This window comes from Apteryx rowi, unplaced genomic scaffold (genome assembly GCF_003343035.1).
Source record: "Apteryx rowi isolate R43461 unplaced genomic scaffold, aptRow1 scaffold_1313, whole genome shotgun sequence".
Taxonomy (NCBI): Eukaryota; Metazoa; Chordata; class Aves; order Apterygiformes; family Apterygidae; genus Apteryx; species Apteryx rowi.
In genome coordinates, this window is record NW_020447546.1 from 6,061 (window position 1) to 31,740 (window position 25,680).

A 25,680-nucleotide genomic window follows, 5' to 3' on the forward strand; every position below is an offset into this window, starting at 1 on the left:
TTCTCCGATAACAGCTTTTCTCCTCTTCGCACAGCATGGTCAGTGTCTTTGTTTTGTTGAAAAGGAAACTGATGCACTGTCTGAAATTCCTGGAATAATTACTTTCAGATGCTACAATATTTTAAGCCTAGAAAATTGCAGAAACACTTTAATGACTTCCCCCCCCCCCCCTTTCCAGATGATCTGGAGCACTTAATACCTGCAGGCTCTCTTCGTAAAAAGAAACTGGCAAAAAGACCTGGATACATGAGACCAGAAGCTCAGCAACAGAGAGAGTCTCAGTCCCTGAGTGTCTGCAAGCCATTCAACCCAGAAGAGCTCAAACATGGCAGAAAGCATTGTGAAGGCTTTGAAAACTGCCCTCTATGCGGACAATGCAAAAATAACTTTGAATTCTTATGCTGTCGTTCAATTGCAAATAGTGCTGTAGTTCCCACTGACGTGGTAACAACGTTGGCCACTGCTGGAAATATGCCAGGAAGCTGCAGAAATCTTTCAGGTTACAAGAGTCTGCAGGCAGAAAACATAATTACACCGGTTTATCCTGCCACAGCCACAAGCAAAGGAAACATTTCTACTGTATGCCGTTCAAATGCACGTCAGACAACCCATAGTGCTAAAGTAATTGAGCCCCAAAAGATGTGTGCTTTGGATGAGACAGAAGTGAATAGCAACTGTGAATATCAGAGAAAAGAAGTTGCTTCTCATTCCGTTGGTCCACACAATAGCTTTAGTTCAAGCTTCAGCTTCATACAGCTCTCCCTGAACTCAGCCTCTGGAGTAAGTGATGCTGAAGGCACATCAACTGCCAAGGAAACCGAGTATGTTCTGCATCCCAGCACCATGGGAAAGCTGCAGAAACTAGAAAAGAGGGAAATAGCTTGTGAGCACTCAGGAGCTTTGCATTGTTTCTCTAGGCCCAGTGAGGATTTGAAGTATGAAAATGAGACCACAGTGAATGATAAACTACAGGATTGTGAGACTGTCTCTCTCTCAGATACAGATGCAACGTTTTCATGTTCTACAGATTCCTCAGATGCAGCATCTGCTGGTTCTTCCGTCACCTCAGGCTATGAAAGTAGCTTTACTGTTAGTGACCATAACTGGGATACTTTGATGAAAAAATATGAACCAGTGCTACTGGACTGCCTGCTTGGCAACCACACTACATTAAAGGTTTGTAGTCTTACTTCTTCATCTTTTATTCCTCTCTCCCCCTCCTCCCCCCCCCCCCAATTCCCCCAAACCTTCATATTTATAGTGCCAGTACCAATGTCGAAGTTGATGCAGGAGTCAGGATATTAATGACTTTTGTGGCATTTGTTCAGAGGTTTACAGTAATGTGTTAGTATGCAGCGTGTTAAAAGTAGCATGCCAAAAGTGAGGGAACCCTGTTTTCTTTCCCTTTTGGTTGTTTGAAATAAAGTGATGTTGTTGCAATACTTGGTTCCTGTGTTCTACTGAAGTTATGATCCTTGATCCTTGTGTCTAGTATGTCGTACGTCAGTTTCTGAATTGAAGTGCTGTGCCCTTTCAGAGGGGGCTGTTTTGTCTGCTGTTTGGAGTATATGTAGCAGGAACTTTGGGAGTGGGAAGAGCTATTTGCTGGATGCATCATGATTTAATAACACTGAAGTTTGTAATCGGAAATGCGTAAGTTTAGCTAGAGATTTCTTTGAGTGAGGCACCCGTGAAAACAGCTAGTAATGGGTATGTAGATAAGTGTTCTCCCAGCAGGAAAAAAATGGAGTCCAAGTCCCTGCTCTAACTTAGGCTAGGAATTGGGCCTTCTTTTCTTCCACCTCAGAGTACTGTACTGTTGGGTAAGGAGTCTGCCTTCTTGCATGTATATCTGCCAATGTATAGACATGCAGCCTCATTCATTGAATTCTTGGGCGGAGGGAAGCCTTGGAAAGGCTCATTTATGTTCCATCATAAAATATGGTGGTGTTTTTATTTATTTATTTTGATCTCAGGTATTTTGGAGAGTGCAGGGGGGCACCAGAGGGAAACTAATCTGAGCCTACCTATGATAAGGAGCCAAATATGGGCTACACTGTGCATATAGAAAACAGTAATGGGGAGATTAGTGTGGACAGGATAGATTTCATAAATTGGGCGGTGTGTGTTTTTAAGAGTCTCTCCCTAGTGCCCTGGGTGTTCGGAGCAATGTCTAGGATGTCTGTGCACTGCAGGTATGCAGGCACACACAGCTGAGCTAGCGCTGCCTATACTGACTGTGCTAAACCCGGGATGGGCAGCCCTGCAGAAACCCCAGTTCCTGTGACTTGGCTCAGCCGTGCCTGCTGAGATGCGCTGTATCGTCTTTAGGCCTGGCGAGACAACCTGTGCTGGGTCAGCCTGCGGGGAGACCGCGCAGCCCTTCTGCTTAGGGGAGGCAGAAGCCGAGAAACATTGTGGTCACGAAACATTGTTCTTTCTTTACTATATCTATCATCTGACCTGGGCTTGTAACCCTCTCTAATATTTATTTTTCATAGAGGTTGCGTGTAGGACTCAGATTAGGTTCTCTTATGTACTTTTGCAGACTTCACACACGTTGACATGGGGCAGTTTCTTTGACTTCATGTGTGGAATGACAACGCGCTCAAAAGCTGGGATTTTTGGGGAAGTTATTTCTCTGCAAATTTGGGAATATATAACAAAATACAAATGGTTTTCTCTCTTTTTAGTATGCTTTTTTGACAGACAAAGGAAACATTTCTATCTTTAATTTCTTTATCCATTAATTCATGGAATGGAGAATTGGAGATTTGTGTCCTTAGATGTCTGTGCTGTTGGTTAGCCAATTGTGTATGTTTAATTTGAATCACCTTCCTATTGTAATGATAATGAGAGAGTTCTCAAACTTTTCAGAAAGGAACCAAAGAAACTGTAGACAAGAAAAGGAGACAGTGCTTTAGTGAAATTGTTTAAAAATATGCTTTTTCGTATTTAGAAAAGCGGTGATCACATGGTACAGATATAGGTCATGCCACTCTGAAGTGACTGAGCTCTAAACCTCTTATTAGCCTGCAAATAGAAAGCACTTTATTGCGACAGCATCAGTCAGATAGCCGTGGGCATGTGTGTGCTGCAGCACCCCAGCTGCTTTTAAATGAGCTGCCAGGGTGAGTGCATGATGGGGTAAGCAGTGCAGAAAGCAGCAGTGCTGTACTCTAGCTATAGATGGTTATAATATATCATATATATGAAAAAAGTGTCATTTGAACCATTCCCATGGCAAGCTTCTTTAGAACTCTATCAAAAGTATGGCATAAAATACAGAAAATAATTTATGGCGAGGATTCAGAGCTCCTCCCTTCACTAGGTTATGCATTCCTCACCAGCCTCAGTGACAAAAGATTGGTGTTTCTGGGTGTGAAAAACAAATTAAAAAAAAAAAAAAAAAAGCTTGAAGGGGAAGGATATATATGTATGTTTTTTTGGTTTTTTGCTTATGTAGTATTACGTTTGGAGGATCCTATAGCATATTATTAATCAACCATTTTAAATTCTTTCCTGGCTTTGGCTTTTCTTGTTCTTTTCTGACTAGCCTACTTTCACTTACCATATTTAGTAGGGATACCATTAATTTAAATGCCTTGCCTAATTTGTGTGTTGATTGTGTAGTCAAGATAACTGAGTATTTCTATTAAGTTGCTGATTGACTGTACCTATTTTTCGGTGTGAAGTCTAGAAATTTAAAAGTAGAGGTTAAACTGTGAAGTAAGGAGTTAGTGGGGAGGGAAGTCTTTTGTAGAAGCAGAATGTCTCAAATATGGATTTTCTTGCATTGGAAAATGCTTTTCCAAGCGCTTTCAGGCTTTGGGCTATGACAATATATATGCTGTTTGTTTTTCCAGGCATACTTTTCTCAGTGCTGATAACAACTTGTTGGTGTAGGTCATGTACAAATTTAATAAGAAGAAAACATTTTTCAGTTTTATAACTCTAGCTATGCTAGGCTGTGGCTGGTGTGGCAATGAGGAGAGAACTGCATATCTTTTAACCAAATTTCTCTGTTAATAAACTCATAACAGCATTTGAATATGGATCTGGCCTTYCTAATTTTTAGTAAAAGATGAGGCTTTAGAGCTTTGGTCAGGAACGGTCAAGTAACAAAGAGAAGCAGTAACTTTTGTAATAAGACTTTATTCTTTTAAGAGTTCTTTTGGGTGTGAAAGGGAACTTCCTATGTGGTATAGGGTTTTTTGAGTGTGTTTCTCCCCATCTAACGTTTGCAGTGTGAATGCAAATGTTGCAGTGAAAATGCAGGTGTTAACGTTTTGTAGATGAGCCTAAACTATATTTTAAGGAAACCTCTTTGTCTGCATGTAAACACAATTTTCTGTGCCAAGTCTCTTTTTACTTGCAGAAGAAAATGCAGTTTGCATATGCAAATTTCTGGATTTATTCTGTGCAAAACTGATATACACAGAAAATTGATAGAGTGGGCTCAGAAAAGAATATTGACTAGAATGTGAGAACTGAGTAAATGTGATCAAAAGTGGATGCAATGTTATGAGAGTATCCTATAATCAGCTTCACTTTTAATAATTAAAAGGCTGAAAAATATCCTGCAATCATACAATTTCTTTTACTTTTCAAGAAATATTGTTAATCTTTGTAGATATCTGGACTAAAGCCATGCTTGGCTCAAGTAGCTGCAACTCAGCTGTTTTGAAATAGGTGTGTCCACTTAATGTGTGTTGGGCTTGACTCACAAAATCAGGCCACTCTAGTGACGTAATAATCCTGTATATTTATATCGTGTAGAGGTTAATAATGATTTTAAATGAATTTCTTCATAATTAACTCTTTTCTCTTTATATAGATAAAATCCTTGATTTTACGGCTTCAAAGGCTTCAGGAAAAAGCAATAGAGGAAGATGATTATGATAGAGGTGAGACTTTTCTTATTCTCCCACATTCCTCCCATGATCCCCATTGGATCATGCTGTCTTTTTTTCCTTGTTCCTCTATTAACTTTGTTTATATTTGCTACACAGCTGTGGTTAGGTTCAGAAGATAAGAGTTCAATGAACTATATTCTTTATTCTGTAGTGTGGCAGAAAACAAATTAAAGAAAGAAGTAGGTCAGCAGCAGGTAGCAACAGTTTTTATTTTCTTGAGCCGCATTACCATGTGGGAAGGTTGAAATGTGAGTATCCACCATCTGGATCAGCTGTTTTGAAACAGCATGACTTTAAAAAAATACAGAAATGAATGAAAGCCTTGAATGGAGAAAGGAAGGGCACTGCCTGCTGACAAAGTGTGATGTGTTGCTTTCCACATTTAGTCATGGCCTTACAGCAGAGCTCAAGCACAGAAATGAGGTCAGTAGCTATTATAAAAGTGAATGATAYTGTCCTGTAGGATTAACTTGATGTACACTGAGTTGAATCAAAACCAGTTATGGAATATAGTGATAGAGGTGCTGGCAAATATCTGTATTTATTTTTCCTCTCAAAAGCATTGGCACTTCTGATAAGCTGCATATGTGCATGCATGTGCTAATAACTGGGACATTTGTTAACACATATCTGACGTTTCTTGATGTTTCCCTTTATAGTAGTCCATGTTCAGATACTCGTATTTTGACGGTCTTAAAGTTCTAGATGAAATTCTTCCTGCTAGATTTGTCTTCAGTAGGCAGGTACTGCAAACATTTCACTAAAATCTGCATGAGTGCATCTGAGAATGAGGCTGGAGAAAAATAGCTCCTCTCCCTCTATTCTTTTTTCTCAGCTTTTGGGGCTTGGAAAGTGGTCAGGTCTGACTTTCAGGCTTCCAGCTCACCTTTCAAAATTAATGTGTAAAGTCGCATGTTTGTACCATGGCTCTGTTACCTCTCCACCTCGCCTCACCCCCCCCCCCAAAAAAAAAGGGGGGGGGGGCTAGGATGTGTTTTAACACAGTCTAGGGAGTAGATGTGTGACCCTCCTGGAGAAGTGGTTCTGTTGGGCTCTTGAAGGTTGGTCTGTATAGAAGATAAGTCTGCTACTATCCAAGTCATTCTTTTAGTGTGACATTTCCCAAAGGGGTGAAGCAGTGTGTTAAAAGCTGAATGTGTTGTAGGTATTCATGAGTTTATCTCTGTGAAACAGACGTAATTAATGTGTATGTTTTACATGTATAACGCTATATATATATATATATTTAAATATCTGTTGATTGAGTTCCCAGTTGGAGACTTCCTGACAGCTGTGTACTAAGTGCGTGTGGTTCCCACAGAATTCAGCTGGAGTTTTTTTGGGTAGTCATCCACATTGATAGCGATACTTGGAGTACACCAGGTTTGACATCTGCATGTGATGCTGTGTAGTCACTGACCACACGGAAAATCATGATTTGTCTAATCTCGCACAGAAAGCTGTTGTGTGGTTTTCCTGGGTGCTAGTCTGCGATTTTCAAAACAGGACCATCTTTCTGTTGACCCTCATTTTATCAATTACACTTTTCAGTTTCCACCCTAGTTATCAGATAAGCAGCAGAGAAGGCAGTCTTGCATGAATACCCCTTGCAGTAAAGGAGGAAAAGTCTCCTTTGGGGCAGAAGGGGAAGAGGGGCAATAGTATGTGGTCTGTATATTGAAGAATTCAAAAAGCTGACTTTTTTCCCCCCCCCCAAGAATTGTCAAGGTTTCAGTTTAAGGGATACTTTCTAAGCCTTCACCACCACCGAAATAAGCTTGTGTTGGTAAAAGCTTTGGTATTGGTCACCCAGTGAGCTGGATCAGGGAATTGGTTCTGGCTGAAAGCTAATGTCACAGGAGGTTTTGGGCAAAGTTTACATGAACAAGATGGGGAGCAGTACAAAGGTGAGGAGAAGCATCCACAGACATAAATCCTGTTTTCTGTGTTCTGTCTGGCTCATGTGCACAGAAGACGTTTGTCCTGATACGGGGCTAGCTACCGAGGCACTTGAAAGACTTTGCCTTGGCCTCCTGGATCACTTCTAAAAATGGAACTCCAGCTTAATGCAAGTGTTCTCAGAAAATGCCATGTTCCTTTGTAGTATGTGACTATATATCCTTAATTTTATCCCTTCCTAATTTTTGAGTCCTTGACCTACTTTTGATCTTACTGGTCTTTGTTCCTCATCTGATGCAACCATCAACCTTTTTTTTTTTTGTGCCTACTTTTCATTATTTTCCTGACATCTGAACTGAGTTCTTGAGTTTTTTCTTCAGTGTAATGCAGGCTGCTTATCTCCAGGGAAAGGCTCAGATTGAGAAGGTATGGAGCCGCAAGAAGAATTAGAGCTGTGACCTTCCTTCCTCCCCTTGTGGTGGTGGGCTTTTCACCTTTGCCGTTACAACTACATTGCTGCTATCAGTAGAATACCAAGTCCTGCCTGGTGTAAAGTTAAACCTAAAAGCTTATTAAAGAGCTTACAGATTGGCCCAATACCAATTTCTGTGTTGAACTGAAATCTGTAATTAGTCTCTTTTAAAGGGATCTTATTGCCAAATATTGCTAGCAGGGGATGGAATTGCTAAATGTGCAGAGCTATGATGTGGTATATAAATAGAAGTATATTATCAGGGAGTGGGAGAAACTGACAGTATATGCAGAGGTCTGAGGGCATGGTAACTAATAATAAAAAGAGAATTACTGTCCTTGTAATTTGGGGGTTTTCTTTGAGTATAGAGTGAGTCCTCTAATAAGAGAAGAACTGTTTTGAACAGGAGATTGTGGTACTGCAGCATGTGGTAGTAGCACGAGTTCTGCTGATCTGGGAATGTTTCAAAGGAAGGGAAGCTCTAGTGTGATGTGACTGTGCTGGCTGGGAAGTGTCATGTATGTGAAGGGCTGAATACAGGGAAGGGGAGAGCAGCTAAGAGGGGCACAGGTGACTTTACCTGCAAATAGAGGACTGAAATATAGGTAAAGACAATATCATGTGTAACTGTGGTATTAATCGCTTCAGGAGTAGTGGCTTTTTTCCAACTTCAGCAATGAACAGTAATTCAATGGATTTTTCAGACTTTGGTTTTTCAAACGTTACCCAGTCTTGCAAGGAAGGGTTGCACGCGTGTGTCTTTTTTTACAGCAGTTTGGTGGGAAGGAGATCTGTTATACTTTGAGGAGTTTTAAGTGCTTAGGGCTGGCTTCTGCTGTCTGCTACTGCAAATTTTTTAGCAGCTTGGAAGAAAGGTAAGCATATATTGAGTGACATCAATGCTTTCCTGCTCTCCAGAGCTTTTTGAAAGTTGCCATAATTTCTAGTAAATTTTGAAATGGAAATGTACATAAAATGGCACCCTTACAGAAAGGACTGTATTTTCAGTTACTGTAACAAGATTCAGAAATGCCTCAGAAATACAGGCAAGCTTTTCCTGCTACAAAGCCGTGAACAAATATCCTGTTGCAAACAGGTCAGGAATAGGGATACATTTATTTTCCCCTTTGCAGAAACACAAAATAGATGCTTGCTGCTTGGAACTGTTAGAGAATATGTGTATTTTCAGATGGATGTTAATGAATTAGCACTTATTTCCTGAACAGATGATGCAATTTATATTGATTTTTTTAAGGGATAAGCCTCAGCCTTTTCAGCCTTTTTTTTTTTTTTTTTTTTTTTTTTTTTTTTTTTTGGGAATCTATTTGCTCCACCTTTCTGCTCCCCTCGAGCTTGGGATGAGCATGGCAGAAATGGCTTTTGCCATTACTTGTTTACCTGTTACGTACCTTCTTTAAGACTTTCCTTGGCATGGTTAGGGTGTTGGTGTACAGAAACTTCAGTTATTCAAATGACCGTAGTTTCTTCCTGTACTTTTCAGCACTGCCATTTGTATGCAGTATGCATTTGCAGCCTGAGAGTGTAAGCAGGTTGGGGCAGGGGCTGCCTTCCTGCCCCAGGTTCGTGCTCGTCTGGTACGAGATCACCGAGAGAGCGCGGTGCTGGGAGACGTGCAGGGTACTTGCTATTGAGCCTCTTTTCATACTGTAGTGGCCCTGTGTTGTTTCAAACATAGCTGTTTCTTTGCTGTGAAGTGTTTGTGTCAAATGCATATTCAGTGAGATGAATCTCCTTCTCAGTCCCTGTTTAATTTTAAATGTGAAACATTAGGATTTTACATGTTTTATTGCTGTTCTGCAGGTCTAGATGATGAAATGCAATGAAATGGCCTGTTTGTTTCTGTATTTACTTGCAGTCTCCTCTTGATGGCCACACTACTGTGTATTTTCAAAGCAAATGCAATACCATGGGAATACAGTAACAGCCTTTTGCCTTGCACAGCGTATAGTAAAAACTGGTCTGTTCTCCAAGGATCGCTTGGAATGTTGTCATGGCTCATTATTCATGATGGAGCTTGACAGCTCCAAGGTTAAACATGCTGCTGAATACAGGGGAAAAAAAAGCAGCATATTTTTGTGCCTGGAATTTGGGCTTGCAGTGGAAGCAACATAGCTGTATATTTTGCAAGTACAAATCTCATGCCCAGATATTTTATTATCCTTTTCCTGTTCTTTCCCTTGGTTCTTGAACTCCTTAAGCTCACCTAATGTGAGGGGCAGACAGATTAGTAATAAAGGGTCAGGACTGAGCCTTGCAGCTGAACTCCCCTAATGGCTTGCATGCTCTGTTGTTTCTTCAGAAATAAGTTTCTTACAGAATTACTTTTTTTTTTTTTAAATTTCTTGCATGCAGGAATGTGAGCATATGCACTCACTGCTTGCAGCTGGTAGAGAATATTAACTTCCCTGTGCAAGCAGATTACATTCAGAATTAGAATTCTCCAGTGAAGCTGATCTAGTAGATCAGGACAACTCATCAGTCAAACATGCCAGGTTGAATACAGAAACATCAACACTTGCCATGGCAAAACCTGTCCCATTTCAGCAAGGAGACTTGGTACTGTAGTTACCTTTAAAGTGGTATGAGCTTCYGGTTATTTTAGTTTAGGCTGCAGGCCTTGAGGAGTACATACAAGGTGGTGAGCTCTCATGGGCTTGTGCACTGAGTACTCTCCAGAAACAGTCTTTGTGTTTTGTTTTTTCCCCCCCTTTTTGTTCACGTTCTTTGAGATCTTGTCCTACTGTGTGTCCTTTCCTTGTCTCAGGATCTGCAGGACACCCTTTGCCTCTGCCTAAAGGACAGAACGTGTTGTGTAGGAGCTGAAGAGTCTTTCCTTTCCCTTTCTAGACTTGTGATTAAGGGAAGTTGCGAGAAATGACTTTTTAGCAGTTAGGCTTCCTTAAATTTACACTAAAAGAAATGCTGTTTCTTACTTGAGCTGCTATTTGTTTTAAGCAGCTGCAGAGGGGAATAATACCAGAGTATAGTGCTAAGGAATGACTGTACCGAAAATGTCATTTGTTAAATGGTATTTAGAAGGAAGTCTTGGGCCCTTAGCTTCCTACAGCACTTCTTGCAAAAGCTGAATTATGCATTAACCCCAAATTCTTGGCCAGACTACTACTTGTATAGTTCTTTGGTCTTTCCAAAATTCTCTTTGCTGTTTAAACTGAAAAATACTTACTTGGTTAAGTGCTGTTTCTCGCTGTAGCTGTTAAACATTTGAACCAATTTGATCTTTTAAGCGCATGATTTGATCATTTTTTTCTTTCTTGGCAGAGCTCTTTGCAGATGAGGGTTGAATAGAATCCCTGCTTAACTGTACTTGTATTAGTTTGAACTGAAATGCTTGCTTGACAGATGGTTGTTATAAGAGGACACAGAAATGAAGGCAAGTTATTTTCTTTCTGAGGAAGGACAATGAATATGAGAGGCTATATCTAGAGGCTTTATCTATTCTTGCTCTCTTTGAGAGCAAAGAGCAAATTACTTGGGATGGTGGTACTTTCAGGATGGGATGTATCTGTGGGAGTAAAATCCTTAAACATAGCTATATGTTTAGCAAGGCATAAAATAAGTGAGGCTACTGATAAAATAAAAGGTGGTGGACATGGGAGGGGTAGACCTTCTGTGACACAAGAGGCAGATATTATTGGGAGCTTGTAACTTGCAGTTACAGGCCATTGAGTTGAAACTGGGTTTGGGGTGGATTTGACGAATAGGGCTTTCTGGTGATACTTTCAGAGCCTTATCCTGTCATAAACTTGTAGAGACTTTCTGTGATCTGCAGGTAAGTCTTTACTTTTTGGGTTTCATTATTTTTATAGCTTGCCAGTAAACATTTTGGGAGAGGGGGAGAAAAGGGCTTGTGCAAATTCTCATAAAAATTTTCTTTGCAAGGATCTTGTTTATACCATCTTTCTCCGACAGCTCAAATAGCCTTCAAAAAATGTTTTGGGTGGTTAAGGAAAGCAAATGCATACATGAAGTATAAATTAGACTGAATTTTTCTTGCAACAAAACAGAAACAGCTCCAGCCTTGCAATTTTTCCACCTTGTCTGGGCTTCTCTGTTTAACAGACCAGTCTGAAATGGAAAAACGAAACTTTTTTGTCTGTAACCAGTTAGTGCTTGGTGCTAGCTGAGACTGCAGACTAAGATACCACAGTTCAGATGCTTGGTCTTGGCTTCTGTCTAGTAGCAACAATAACAAGATCACCATTTCTTTTTATGTAGTCTGTGTCAGACTTATCCAGTTGGTAGTGATTTTTATCGCAAAATTGGAACAGGAGTTGATCCAGTCATAATTTAGAGGTCTGAAACTCCTTATCCCACTGTCAGTTCTTTAGCTGTCTACCTGGCAGATCTGTTTCTATTTTAGTCCTAAAAGTATATGGTTACGGCCAATGTTTACAAGAAGCGATCTGGTATACATTTCTGAGTGTTCTACCTGATTGTCTGCACTTGTCACATATATGGAGCACATGCTAGAGTACATGCAGCTTCAGCGCAACACTTTTGATGTGTTTACTATCCCCAGTGCTTCTTAGCTGAACCCCCATCTTGGCCTTTTTATTCAGTTTCCATCATGTGAGGGCATGTCTTTGAGGTAGAACAGGATCTTGCTGTTGGTCTGTTTATGCCCATGCATTGAAAATGCAGTTATGTTTTCTGTATCTTTAATTCCTTAGCCAATATTGAAGAGGAAGCTGCTTTAGTCATTCAGTATCTTGCTTAGACTGTGCGACCTAAATATTTTTAGGAAGCAGTAGTGTTTTGTGGGATTCTACTATGCTCTCTTATTTTAATCTTGGCCATCATGAAGATGTTCAGCTACATTTTGTGTTTCTGGAAGCTGCCTGACAAAAAGAAAATTGCTGAAGTTTTGGCATACCATACATTTGGAAGCTTTCTCTACTGCCAGCCATCTGCTGTCTAAAACTGACACCACAGACTACCCCTCCTATGATAGCAGGACTCTATTTCTTCATCCATGATGCAGCCAAGCTGTTCCCAGACAGCCTGGCTAGTCTTTTACAAACAAGCAACAAAAAAACAGGAACAAAATAAGCAATTATGCATAATTTAATAGCCTACTTGCTGAATTGTAGTTCTGAAGTATAAAGTTCTGATGGGTGTAACTCATGGGATGTGTTGATACACTATCTGGACAGTACTAACTGAGTGACATGGTTCTCCTGCTACTCAGCCCATCTGCTTAATTGTCACTTGCAAAAACACTCAACCCAATTTTATATTCAAGAATGACTTATCTTTCTCTTGCTCTTAGAAATATTAACTCCGAATAGAAGAGAATTGTCTCCTGTTTGCAATGTGACCCCTGGAGGCAGTATGACTATTAATTGAACCAACAGTTAGAAATTGATTTTGCTGCCCTTGTCTTACACTTAAGATATAAACTTTTTAAGGGAGTGGGGGGGCACCTGCTCTTTTTAATTATTGTCTGCTTAATAGATGACTGCTCATGGACAGAAACTCATAGATGGCATGGTAACATAACTTCTGTGTAATTGGGGATTAAAAAGATGCTGAATGACTCTGTTTACTCTCTGAATGTGAACATGAAAGACTTATGGTCTGAGTACTCTGTGGGAAGCTGATCACGCTCCTTGCTGATTGCTGGGTTTCTGGTTGAATTCCTTAATAGGATATTTTTATTGGAGACCTCCTTGGGCCTTCCATCGCTTGTCAAACTCATCTGCGAAGTTGGATTGCCTCAAGTCAATTAACTTCTCCCTTCTCCTGAGGTTTTCCCTCTACATGCTCAGACCCAACTGTCCATACTCAGATGTAGTCACATTTCCATACACATATATGCCCTCTCTGTTTCTCCCTTGTGCTGCCCTTCAGCCTATACAAGCCTTTGGCTATTTCTTTCATATTTGTAGTTGGTGGAAGGATAGTGATAGTAAAAGTAGTAAAAAGCACTGGTTTATGGACATCTTACATTTTCTTAGGGCAGTGTAAAGATTGCAGAAATGACCACTAATCAAAATGGTGGAGAGGAGGGGCATCAAAATCCTAGTGCTCTTACACAATGACATGCTTTGAAGAACTAGTTGCTGGGCCTGAAGGTAAGGCTTACAGCAGCAGCATTGAAACTGATGTTAATTCATGCACCCCTCTGGCATTTCCTAGTGCCTCTGGACATTTCCCTGCTAGAGGCAGCTTACTGGAGAAATAGTTTCTTGGGAAAGGCTTTAATGTTTGGATTGCTAGAAGCTGTCCAGAGTTCATCCACCTCCTCGAGGAATGGTATCAGAGGTGGTAAAGAGCACATACAGACTATCTTTTTTATGTGCTTTGACAGCATACAAAGCATCTGTTGCATTGCACCAAAGTGTCATGGATAATGCTGTAGAACAGAGTACCTGGGGAAAATGGTCTCAACAAAAAGACCTGTTTATAAATGGATGGATGTCTGCAGGGTTTATTTTTTGTCATCATGTGCTGTACCTGAAATATTTCTGTACCATCCTAATGTCCCACCTTAGACTTGAAATAGATGCAGCTGACTTAAGTACTAGAATTACAATATCTAAACTGCAGACAATCCTCTGTTTCCAGTTTTTGTCCCTCCATAAACAAACTTTTAAAAGGCATGTTGCAAGGAGGTACTAAATATTGCTTCCAGAAAAGCTTGTGTACGTGAAGCATGTTAAGTGAAAGCACCAAGGAGACCAAGGATTGAACTTGATGTTCATAACAATATAATATAATAATATCAATATGTAATAAGCACTCTCGAGTAAATGTTTTTATAATAATTTTGCCTAGATCTACAATTTAAGTCAAGCAAAATATGATGTGGGATTTTTTTCTTCATTTTCTTCCTACTGTGTAATGAGACAGGTAAGATCAGTCCAGGATTGTAGGCACAGGTGTTAACTTTCTTGAGTTAAATGCATTGATTGCTCAGAGTAGTATTTTGCTGGACTGTTATGATATCCAGAGAGGGTTTGTCACTAGGGGAAATATCTTTAGCAGTCTAACTAAAATCAGACAAGCTTTTGGACACACCATTTTGAGGAAGGGCTTGTGTACCTGGACGTTTGTCTTATTGTTCCAACTTTACTAGTTGCCCTAGTTGACCAGTTGGCAGCGGAAGCCTTGTCCTAACCATTCCTCAGTGTCATGGTAAAATCGGTGATAAGCAATGTTGTGTATGGTAGGCTAATGTGATGCATGTGGGAAAAACAGTTCTAGCTTCACATTAAAAATTGGTAGACTCTGTGCATTGCAAGTTGAAAGAGAACTTGTGACAGTTGCTTCTGTAAAATTTTCTGTAAAAATGTTGGGTTGGTGCTTTGCAGTAGTTGTAAAAGGTAGTCATGCTAGGAGTGGAGCAGGGGACAATACTGAAAACTTGTTGTGCCCCTGTTTAAATCCATGATGTACTTGTGTATATAGTCTTGGTCCCTTCATCTCAAAAAGGATATAGTCATCTCTAAAAGATCCAGAAGAGGACAGCAAAGACATTCAAAGTTACAGAACAACTTCTGTGTAAGGAGTGGCTGAGCAGACTGGGAATTTGCAAGGGTGGTTAAGCGCAGATAGAGTTGGACTGTGTGCGCTCCCTTCTGATATGAGAACTATGGGGCATAAGGTGAGCCAGGCTCCACACAGACCAAAGGCAGTGGTCACACATGCCTGTTCTCTGCTGCATGAGGAGCTCTTTGTCAAAGGATGTTGTGGATGCAAAACCATTGAAGTTTCAAGGAGAGGCTGGACATGTGTCTAAGCAGAAGAAACGTAGCAGGCTTAGGAAATGCCTTGAACTGGAAAAAATCAGAAGCTGGGGAAGTATTTAGAGGGAAGTATGATACATACTTGCCTCTTTCTTTCTTTTTCCCTATCCATTTCCTTTGGCTACTGTTGAAAGGACACTGAGACAGATGGATATTTGATCTAAGCTAGCGTGGCTGCTCTTATGTTACTGTTTAACTACAGCAGGCAAAGTGAGATAGAGCTAATATATGTTTATACAATATACTCTTCTAACTAAAAATCATGAAATATCTTCATGAAAAAAGAGGTGACTCTGAAGGAGGTAATTAAAAAGGGGAAATAATTATAGCCAGGTTGGAATAGCAATTGATAATATGCAAGTTAAAAATTTACCTGTTTCATTATACCTGCATAACCAAAAGAACATGTAGATAACTGAAATAATCAACTAAGAATATGTTCTTTTATGAAAAAGAAATTCACATCAAGTATTAGAAATTTGAAAGTTAAAGAGCAAGTGGTTTGGAATTTTCCATCATGTATGCCAATAGTAATAAAAGAAATGTATCTGGACTTAAAATGATTTCCTAGAGACTTATCCATGGGTTTTTATTAAAATACTATTCATTTTGAAGTCATGCCCCAAGTTCTCAGGTGTAGCTATTCTTTTGGTTTTGTTTTCAGTTAGCAGGTATCTCGGAAAACATTTTTTATGAAGAAATAATACCATTTAACTCTGAAAAACTAAAATTATAACACCTATAGATGGAGAGTATGTCAGTTAAGCTGCTGGATTTCTTCTGAAGGCACAGAAGGACGAGAAGGTAGCACTCAGCGTGGTGACATTTTCATTTTTTGTTTTCTTTATGAAGGGGAAGATCAGCCATGCAGTCCCACCAACAGTCCATAGAACTGTACACATTTTGAAATGAGTCATGGCATCAGAAAAAGGGATGTGAATAGGAATGTGAATATTCATCTAGTTTTTGAACTTAATTCTGTTTTATCTGTTGTTGGAGTAACTTTTTTTTTTTTAGTCCCAAGAGATTTTATACTTTTAAAGAAAATGTATGTTAAAAAATAAAACAACCTCCAAGTGAATTTTTTGCATCTTGTCAAATGCATGTGAATTGTTGTCATGTAATTTTTATAAAGGAAATATTAAAAGAAATGTGATATACTATTTTCATATTTTGCAAATGAAACTTTTCATGTGGTTCTCTTGTATTTATTGTTATATCATTTTTTATTGAGACTTAAGAATTTTGCTGCTACTTGATGTAATTTTTCAGGAAGAATGCAGGGCAACCCTCTAAATGCATACAGGCATACCATGTTGTCCACTGAGGATGTGTTCCCCAAAAGTGTGTCATTTAACAGTATAATGGAGATAGCAAAAAAAATTTTTCCCATAAGAATTAATATAAAGAGGAGGGGAGCACCCCGTAGGATAATGGGAATGGGGGAGAGATTTTTATCACCAGGAGGCATGGTTTAGCATTAAGTTTAAGTTTATGGGTCAAGTGAAGTTCTGTGTAGTTCAGTGCTGGATAGATGTGGCAACTTTACTTCAGACCTCATTTGAAGGTGGAATTTAAGGAGATGTTTCAGGCAGGCTTCAAGAAGGGAAGGGATGAAGATGGGTTGTAGGAAATCAGAAAAGTTGTGCTACACTGAGCCTGACCTTCTCCAAGTGTGTACAGGTAGTAACTTCCATTCTGTATTCATAAACCAAATATCATGCTTTGTTACCCAAGTTCACAGAACGTCTGCTGTGTCCTGTCCTTTAAAAAACAAATAAAAGGAATAAACCAAAAAAGCTCAGTCTTCTTTTAAGCACACATCACTAATTAAAATCAAAATGAAACAATCCCCCTTAGCACAGCACCCAAATTCAAAGTGCAGAGGAACCAGTTTGAAATATTTTAATTATGACCTTAAGGTTGCTGGAGAAAGCAGTTGTGAGCAAGAGCTGAAATCACCCCAGTCAAAGGCCGACTTCAAGAGCTGGTTATTCTGGTGCTGTCTAAGCACCAAAAAGAATGAAAAGAGTGAGGAGTTTTGAAGAAAGAAGTTCCAATCATGCTTAAGTCATCTGCCTGTCAGGACTAGGAGGAGAAGGGTTAGGGTGTATGAGTGTTTAAAAAATAAGTTTTTAAAATTTTCACAATGTTATGAAAAACAACAAGATCATCTAGGGAAAGAAAGGCTGAAGATGCTGAGAAGGAGAAAGAATAAGTAGTATTTGAAAAAAATTTCACTGTAGAATTCTTCCAGAATTGAAATCAATTCTGTTTCAGAGCAGTGTGTCTTCAGAGGCACTGTTACAAGAATAGCTTTCTGGTATTAAATATTCTGCCTTCACAAGWCTGCTCATGTGCAACGGTAGGTAGGCCTTCTGAGTTCTGTGCAGTTTGATATTTTCTGTCTTAGTTGCTTTTTTTGCTGTAGCTCTCAGAACCTGTAACAAGGTATACACAGGATCCGGTGGGATGCTGTCATTTTACTGATAAGATTTCTGCATTTCTTCTTTTGGACACTTTCAGAACGAATCATGCATTTACAAATTAGAAGGATGAAATCTGACAAAAAAACAACTGGTCTTCATTCTTCATGCCATGCACTGCCTTTGTGCTATTATCAAAGCTGTTGGATCTTTTTCTTTTACAATTAAGAGGACAGGGTTGCTGCTGCTCCGTGGTTTCTTTGGTATATTTGCTACTAACACATTCTCTCCTTCTCATGTGACATATGGGCAACTCGGCATGTTGGTTGAACCTGTCTGTTATTGTATGAGATGTTTCTCTCTTCCCTCCTCCCCCTTTCAAAATATTTAGGCAGTGCTTACATAAAGATGTTCTGCTGACTGACCTACGCAGTGGGGGTTTTTCTGGAGGGGCAGCCTTACATGCTCAGTAAAGCTATTTCATTGCTATTACTTCTCTCGGGAAATGGAAGGAGAAAAAGGCCTTTTCTTTTAAAACTTTTCTAAGATCGTATTTCTTTTCCCCCACTCATTACAAAGATAACCTTCTCTGTATGTCTGCCTAAAATTACCAAAGTCCATCTTTAATGTTAAATATTTGCCTGTCATGTAATGCAACAGCACACATTGTTTCAGATATCTCGTATAGCTAGTTAAAAGAAATACCTTTAAATATTACTTGTGGTGCAGAATTTCCTGAAGTWCCCTTTGAAAAGCAAAGAAAGCATTTCTGCAGCCATGGTTGGCAACCAGAAAGGCTATCTATGCCAGAGTACATTGCATAACCTTTGGAAAAATCAAGAGAACAGCGTGAACTACTAGATTTGTTCAACTTTCATCTGCAGGCCAATTGACTCTGACAGTTGGAGGTCCTTTTCAAAGTGATGTATAGCACACAAACCTATCATCTCAGCTTCCAAGTGAGTAGACAGAAGAGACCAGGGCCAGGTAAAGGACACAAACAATACCAATTGCTTCTTCTAGGCAAAGCGGTTTAAAGCAACAACACAAACCTTTTTGCAGAAGAGAGATCCAGAGAGGCTGGATCTTTGCTGATATTAATACTCTCCTCAGCTAAGATTAGCTAGCTACCACAGATTCTTTTGAATGTTAGAATGCAGCACTGGCAATGTTTATTTCTAGTCAGAGAATCTTCTCAGGAACTCAAGGTAAGGTCAGAAAGTTTAATGAGTATTTCATCGCTGCCAGCTCTTGTGAAGTTCATGATTACCCTGTCCGTTTCCTGTCAGTGAGGATGCACTGATTCAGGCCGGTTCAGCCTTCAGTACCTGTTTGAAAAGCATCCTATAGATTCAGAATATGTCCAGCAGTAGTATGACATATTCAGTCCCTTACTGCCTGTGCATGGTCTTTGTACAAACCTCAAGATCAGATGATGCTTTTGCCAAACTTGGTTTTCAGTCCATATTTAGGTGACTGCTTCCTTCTGTACCGCTTAGCTACTTCCAAGAATAGGCAGTTGCTTGCTAGTGAAATTGGTGTGAATGACCACAATCAGAAAGGGAATGCTAATTACTAGAGTAACCCCAATGGAAATTTGAATCTCTCAAAATTGCTATCCATGGGTGGATTCTGTCCTCAGGAGTTTTGCACTTGTTCATTCAGAAATATGCTGCTTGGGGTTTCTTTCTGATTAAAGAAATAACAAGTGGTTAATTCTTCACTACCTTAGCTTTGATGGTGGGGAGCTCCTACTGTGAAAATTAGCCCCAGCAGATGCTGTTTTAAAACTGAAGATTTCTAATACTTCAGGCACGAGAATCATGCACTAAGAGTTCCTGCTGCATGCATAGCATGCTATGAAGACCTCCAGTGACTGTACAGCAGGCAATCGTTGCTTTCCCATGTTTCCCACTCTTATGCTGGCCGCTGCCATGCCCTCATCTTACAACATTAGGGTATCTCCCAGCAGCTTTCCTTCCTCCCACTCTGTGTTTTAGGAGCATGCTGGGCAAGTGGCTTTTGTCTTCTCCCCTGAGCTCCAGCTGCTTCTTCTCCCATGCCCATTCATTCAGCCAGCGAGTGTGGTTAGCCTGTACTGCTGCTGTTTCTGTCTGTCAGCTGGTGAGCAGCACTTGAATTTGCTCATCACCTGTTGTGGTCCCATGGGGGAGGTGGTGGATATTATCAGCCTGCTGCTGTGCTGCTGCACTTTTGGGGTTGTAATTGTCCTCTGCTCTGCAGGTGCAGAGCTGGAGCCAAATAATCGCTCTGTTGTCTCCCTGTAATCTGAAATCAAGATGGGGGCGTGATGACAAGGTGCATCTTCCTGCTCCCCTTCTCTCAATGAGTTAATTTTCACCAGACTGGAAAGCTAGTGACCATTTCTTATCAGGTGGTATTTCCCTGCATTCCTGTATTTGCAGAAGCGCACCAGCAGCCTGAGGAACAATAGTGTGTGTGTGTGTGTGTGTGTGTGTGTTTGTGTTTGTGTGAAAGGAGCTGGAAGTCAGGCCACTGTGCTCTTTAATATGGGAAGGAACCTCATGCACTTTATCTGCTTGCATCAAAATGAAATACTTATGGTTGGATCTGTGCCCTCTGGAAACTACTGAATGGATTTGGGAGATGGCTGTGTGTGTACCTGCACAATGTTTTTCTGCTGCTTATGAATACTTTGGGCCTAATTTTGTATGCCATCCTCAGCACCTAGTGAAGTCCCCCATCCCTTCCTGAAGTTTCAGGCCTTTATGTGTGATTTCAGAGCAAGAATTTTAGCAGGAAGGTGTAACGTGAGGCTAGGTTAAAGTTATCCTTTGCTATCTTGTTGTGTTGTATAGTTCTGGCTTGCTCTTTACCTATTTGTTTTGTCCTTCTTGTCAAAGCTTCCCATTTTGGAAGAATGGTTTTTTTTGTTTGTTTGAATGAACAGCATTTATGTTCAACTATGTATTTTTTGCTTTTTGTCTCTTCCTAGAGATTGCAGAGGATGCATTAAATGCTTGGCCTCAAATACTCTTCTTCTAGCTTTCCTCCTGCCTTCTTTTAGCCTAACATCTTTCCTCAGGACACATTCATTGAAAGCTTTCTCCTCACTGCCATGAGTCTTCCTTCTTTTGTGCTTTGTACCATACCTTCTACTACAGCTGGCAACCTTTTCGTCTTTTTAATCATTTGCATCACTGTTCCCTTATTTCCTTCTTTATCTTCCCTGTTTCTACTAACCCAGTGTAGCCTCTCTTCCTGCCTCTAGTATCTCTAGAAAATTCCCGGGCTACCCTGAGCACTGGAGGTGGAGCAGCCATATTGAGCTATAAATACACATCTCACCTTACCTGGTTTCAAAAGCTCACACAAAGGTCTTTATTTTTTCCTTTCCAAATCGCTGCCTGGAGCTAAAACCACTAGCATCCTGAGTGCTCTCTTCTTTAGTCCTGATGTGGCAGCAGACATGTGGTAGCTTGCAAGTCTAGGATTCAGCTGGAGTTGCACCTTGCTGTAACAGTGCTGAATGAGCTTAAGCCAGTGCTGATGCAGTTGGTCTGCATCCACTGCATGGGGATTAGTGTTTGAGCTCCCTTTCTCCTTCACATAATTTAGGTGATGTAATTGGAAGTCCTTGGCCCAGTGAGAGCCTTACAGCCAGTTGCCGTAGAGAAAAAAAAGATTTTAATCCCATTCCAACCCCTTTCCCCAGAATCTGAGGAAATCTGGACCTAGTTTCATAGCTAGGAGTCATCTTTAATGAATTTAGTTAAAAATGCTAAAGCCTCGTTTATATATGAAGAAAATAAAGCCAAGCTAGGAAAAGACAAGAAGCCTTAGTATTAGAGCATATCTTAATATCTAAATATCTTAATCTTTTCCTTAGAAAAGAAGTAATTTAAAGATTCAAATTAAGTAGAAGTGCAAGTGCTGATTTGTTTGAATTCCAGAGAAAGATTTGTGAGACTGGATGAAGTCACCAGGAATGTCTGAATTGGAGAAGAGACTATTTTTTGCTACTCATAAAAGATTTTTATCTCCTACTTCTTGGGAGTTTTATGTTAATTCTCTTGTCTAATGACAGTGAAGTGGAGAAAGAAAGTGAATATAAATCAGAGTGATAGCAGTGCAACTTTAGCAGCATCAAGGAGAAGTCCTCTTGAATGTAATACAGTAAGGTTCTAGGGAAACCTGTGTATTTCCAAAAAAATAAAAAAATGCTTTTAATCATCTGTGAAAGTCAGTAACAGATATAATTTGGTAGGAGACAACGTAGCTGTACAGCATTATATTTTATAGAAAATTTTGGAAAGGGTAGCATTCAGACATTTACTTTCTTTGAGACTTTCTGCATATACTTTGTTGCATTTCAGTTCCTAGGGAACAGGTACACAACTCTGAAAATCCATTTTCAAGCACTTTTTTGTTGCACTCTTTTATGTATTTAAAACAATTGGTATTCTGCTGTGATTGCAGCTTCTGCTCAAATCAGTTTTAAAAATGTATTTATGAAAGAGATTTTGAAAACTTAGCACAGTGGAATGTTGAGTGTTTATTTTCTAATGCTTGTTATAGCAGAATTGCATTAAGTGTAAAAAGTTACAACCTCATGTTCATGGAGCCAGCTGAAGAGATCCGAAGGATTTCCTGGCACTAGAACTACGTACAGCATTTCAGAAATTGGCAGGCTGCCCTTAGAGACCTTTGTATCCATCCTTTGAAATTCTGAAACATCCACTCATCACTGCTGGAGGTGGGAACCTGTGCTAGATGGACCTAGCACGATAAGGAAGCCCAAGGCCCATTTGGAATTAAATCTGGCAAGCAATGTCAAGGACAACAAGAAGGGCTTCTTCAAATACATCAGTAGCAAAAGGGAAGACAAGGGAAAATGTGGGCCCTCTGGTGAATGAGGTGGGTGCCCTGGTGACGAAGCATACAGAGAAGGCAGAGTTACTGAATGCCTTCTTTGCTTCAGTCTTTACTGCTCAGGCCAGCTCTCAGGAACCCCAGATCCTGGAGACAAGAGAGAAAGTCTGGAGGAAGGAAGACTTTCCCTTGGTGGAGGAGGAGTGGGTTAGAGATCATTTAAGCAAACTTGACACCCACAAATCCATGGGCCCTGATGGGATGCACCCACGAGTGCTGAGGGAGCTGGCGGACGTTATTGCTAAGCCACTCTGCATCATCTTTGAAAGGTCATGGAGGACAGGAGAGGTGCCTGAAGACTGGAAGAAAGCCAGCGTCACCCCAGTCTTCAAAAAGGGCAAGAAGGAGGACCCAGGGAACTACAGGCCAGTCAGCCTCACCTCCATCCCTGCAAAGGTGATGGAGCAGCTCATCCTGGAGGCCATCTCCAAGCATGTGGAGGGAAAGAAGGTGATCAGGAGTAGACAGCATGGCTTCACCAAGGGGAAATCATGCCTAACCAATCTGATAGCCTTCTATGATGGAATGCCTGGCTGGGTAGATGAGGGGAGAGCAGTGGATGTTGTCTGCCTTGACTTCAGCAAGGCTTTTGACACTGTCTCCCATAACATCCTCATAGGGAAGCTCAGGAAGTGTGGGCTAGATGAGTGGACAGTGAGGTGGATTGAGAACTGGCTGAATGGCAGAGCTCAGAGAGTTGTGATCAGCGGTGCAGAGTCTAGTTGGAGGCCTGTAGCTAGCGGTGTCCCCCAGGGGTCAGTACTGGGTCCAGTCTTATTCAACTTCTTCATCAATGACCTGGATGAAGACACAGAGTGCACCCTCAGCAAGTTTGCCAACGATACAAAACTGAGAGGAGTGGCGGATACACCAGAGGGCTGTGCTGCCATTCAGAGAGACCTGGAGAGGCTGGAGAGGTGGGCGGAGAGGAACCTCATGAAGTTCAGCAAAGGCAAGTGCAGGGTCCTGCACCTAGGGAGGAATAACCCCATGCACTAGGACAGGTTGGGGGTGGAAAGCAGCTCTGCYGAGAAGGACCTGGGAGTGCTGGTGGACACCAAGTTAAGCATGAGGCAGCAATGTGCCCTTGTGGCCAAGAAGGCCAATGGTATCCTGGGCTGCATGAGGAAGAGTGTTGCCAGCAGGTCGAGGGAGGTGATTCTCCCCCTCTGCTCAGCCCTGGTGAGGCCACATCTGGAGTACTGTGTCCAGTTCTGGGCTCCCCAGYACAAGAGGGATGTGGCACTACTGGAGCAAGTCCAGCGAAGGGCTACAAAGATGATTAGGGGACTGGAGCATCTCATGGGGAAGGCTGAGAGAGCTGGGCCTGTTTAGCCTGGAGAAGAGAAGGCTGAGAGGAGATCTTATCAACGTGTACAAGTATCTGAAGGGAGGGTGTCGAGAGGATGGGGCCAGACTCTTTTCAGTGGTGCCCAGTGACAGGACGTGAGGCAACGGGCACAAACTGAAACACAGACAGTTGCATCTGAACATGAGGAAAAACTTYTTSACTGTGAGGGTGACAGAGCACTGGAACAGGTTGCCCAGAGAGGTTGTGGAGTCTCCTTCTCTGGAGATATTCAAAAGCCGCCTGGACGCAATCCTGTGCAATGTGCTCTAGGTGACCCTGCTTGAGCAGGGGGTTTGGACTAGATGATCTCCAGAGGTCCCTTCCAACCTCAGCCATTCTGTGATTCTGTGACCTCGAGTCTGATCTAGTCTGGCAATTTTTGTCAGTTCAAGATTGTTTTCTTAAATTCTTCTGCTGGTGTAATATGCACATGTTGCGTTTGTTGTACATGCTCGTGCACTGCTGGATTGTACTTGGGAAGGTGTAAGATGTAGTTTGTAAACTTTTCTTTCCAGTCCTTTAAAAAAAAATCAAACATTTTTCCTGCTAGAGTTAGGCTTTTACAACCACTCTGGTCTACAAACAGGGTGTGCATCTGGGGATCCCACTGACTTCAGAGTGCTTCAGATTCTTTATATTTATATTATTAAATATGGATTTTTGAGCCTTCATCTAGGCATCAAGGAGGAAGCTGACCAATGGTAAATTTTCTTTACACAGTAATACATTTATTTGATGAAGTGTCCAAGTAAACATAAATACAGCTCCAGAATGGGAGGATATATTATGTTGTCGTAATGCAGTTATAATAAAACATCCACAGCTCAAGGGAAATTCTGCAAATACAGTTCTTTGTTAACCTAAAAGTCAGAGACTTAAAAATTGTATTTCCTGTCCTTCTTTACTGAACAACTAGAAAACAAAAATCATTGAGGCTTTAATAAGGCTTCTGGATGTGCTTTACTGCAGCCACTTGCAACCTAATGTTACAGTGCTGCCATCATTCATAGTACTTGTCACGGAAGAAACCTACAATTCTATTATGGCTTTCTAAGGTCTTGATAGTGTTGTTATTGAGTATCTTTGAATAACTAGTTGAATTTGACACACTTAGGAAACATGCCAGAGAGTAAAACAAACATCACGCCCATTCTTTAATGTGGCAGCTGAAGTGGCAGTGAAGAGGTCTGTGAAGAATGCCACCCCATCCCTTGGCCAGCTTCCAGGTTCCACTTCACTGTGGAAGTGAAAACCTATGAAAGGAGCTATATGTTGGTATGCTATGCCAGATTATTTTGTTTTAATGAAGTAATAATGCTGTGAAAGAGAGGTATGTGGCTTCAGCATACCTGTACTGTCTGTCTTACAGTAATTACCCACAGGATAGCCTCATTCTGCTATTCATGTTGATAGTGTTAAAGCTTCCATTAGCCTCATTCTGGAGGTGTTCTGGTGGTTGGTGCCTGGGCTGTAGCATACAGACAGAGTTACAGACATCTCGTTTACTTTTCATTCCTTTCTTTCAAAAGTTGTTTGTTCTTAGTTGAATCTAAAAGAGCCTGCTCAGGGTACACACAGCTTTTGGTTATATTCAGGTGGCATCTGGGAGATCTAGTAAGACCTAAGCAACTTTGCAACAAATTCAGAAGCCCGGTGCTTATAATCAGAGCACTGATTGCATAATATTGTGAGAAAAGTCCTTGGGTTTTGTGCTTTTAGAGTCCACTGTGTAAAATCTTTCTACCACTATTCCCTGAAGCTGGAAAACTTCTTCCAAACTTGTCTTGATAATGCTAGATGTGAACCCTATGCACAATTTCAATTGTGTTCAATGTTAATCTTTCATTAATAATTGGAAACTGAGAGTATACTGAATTGTGTATGAGCCTCTTTTGGATTGATGTAGTGAGAC

At 40.7% G+C, this 25,680-nt stretch overlaps 1 protein-coding gene across 1 annotated transcript in view; it reads left to right on the forward strand.

Annotated features, from left to right (window-relative positions):
- Positions 1-231: 231 nt before the first annotated feature.
- Positions 232-25,680, forward strand: part of LOC112961373 (disrupted in schizophrenia 1 protein-like) — a gene marked incomplete at its 3' end in the record, with an annotated part of 52,407 nt that continues 26,958 nt past the window's right edge. The window contains exons 1-2 of the mRNA XM_026056476.1: positions 232-1,176; positions 4,838-4,907. Coding sequence (XP_025912261.1) covers positions 247-1,176; positions 4,838-4,907 — 1,000 coding nt within the window. The remainder of the gene's footprint in view (positions 1,177-4,837; positions 4,908-25,680) is intronic.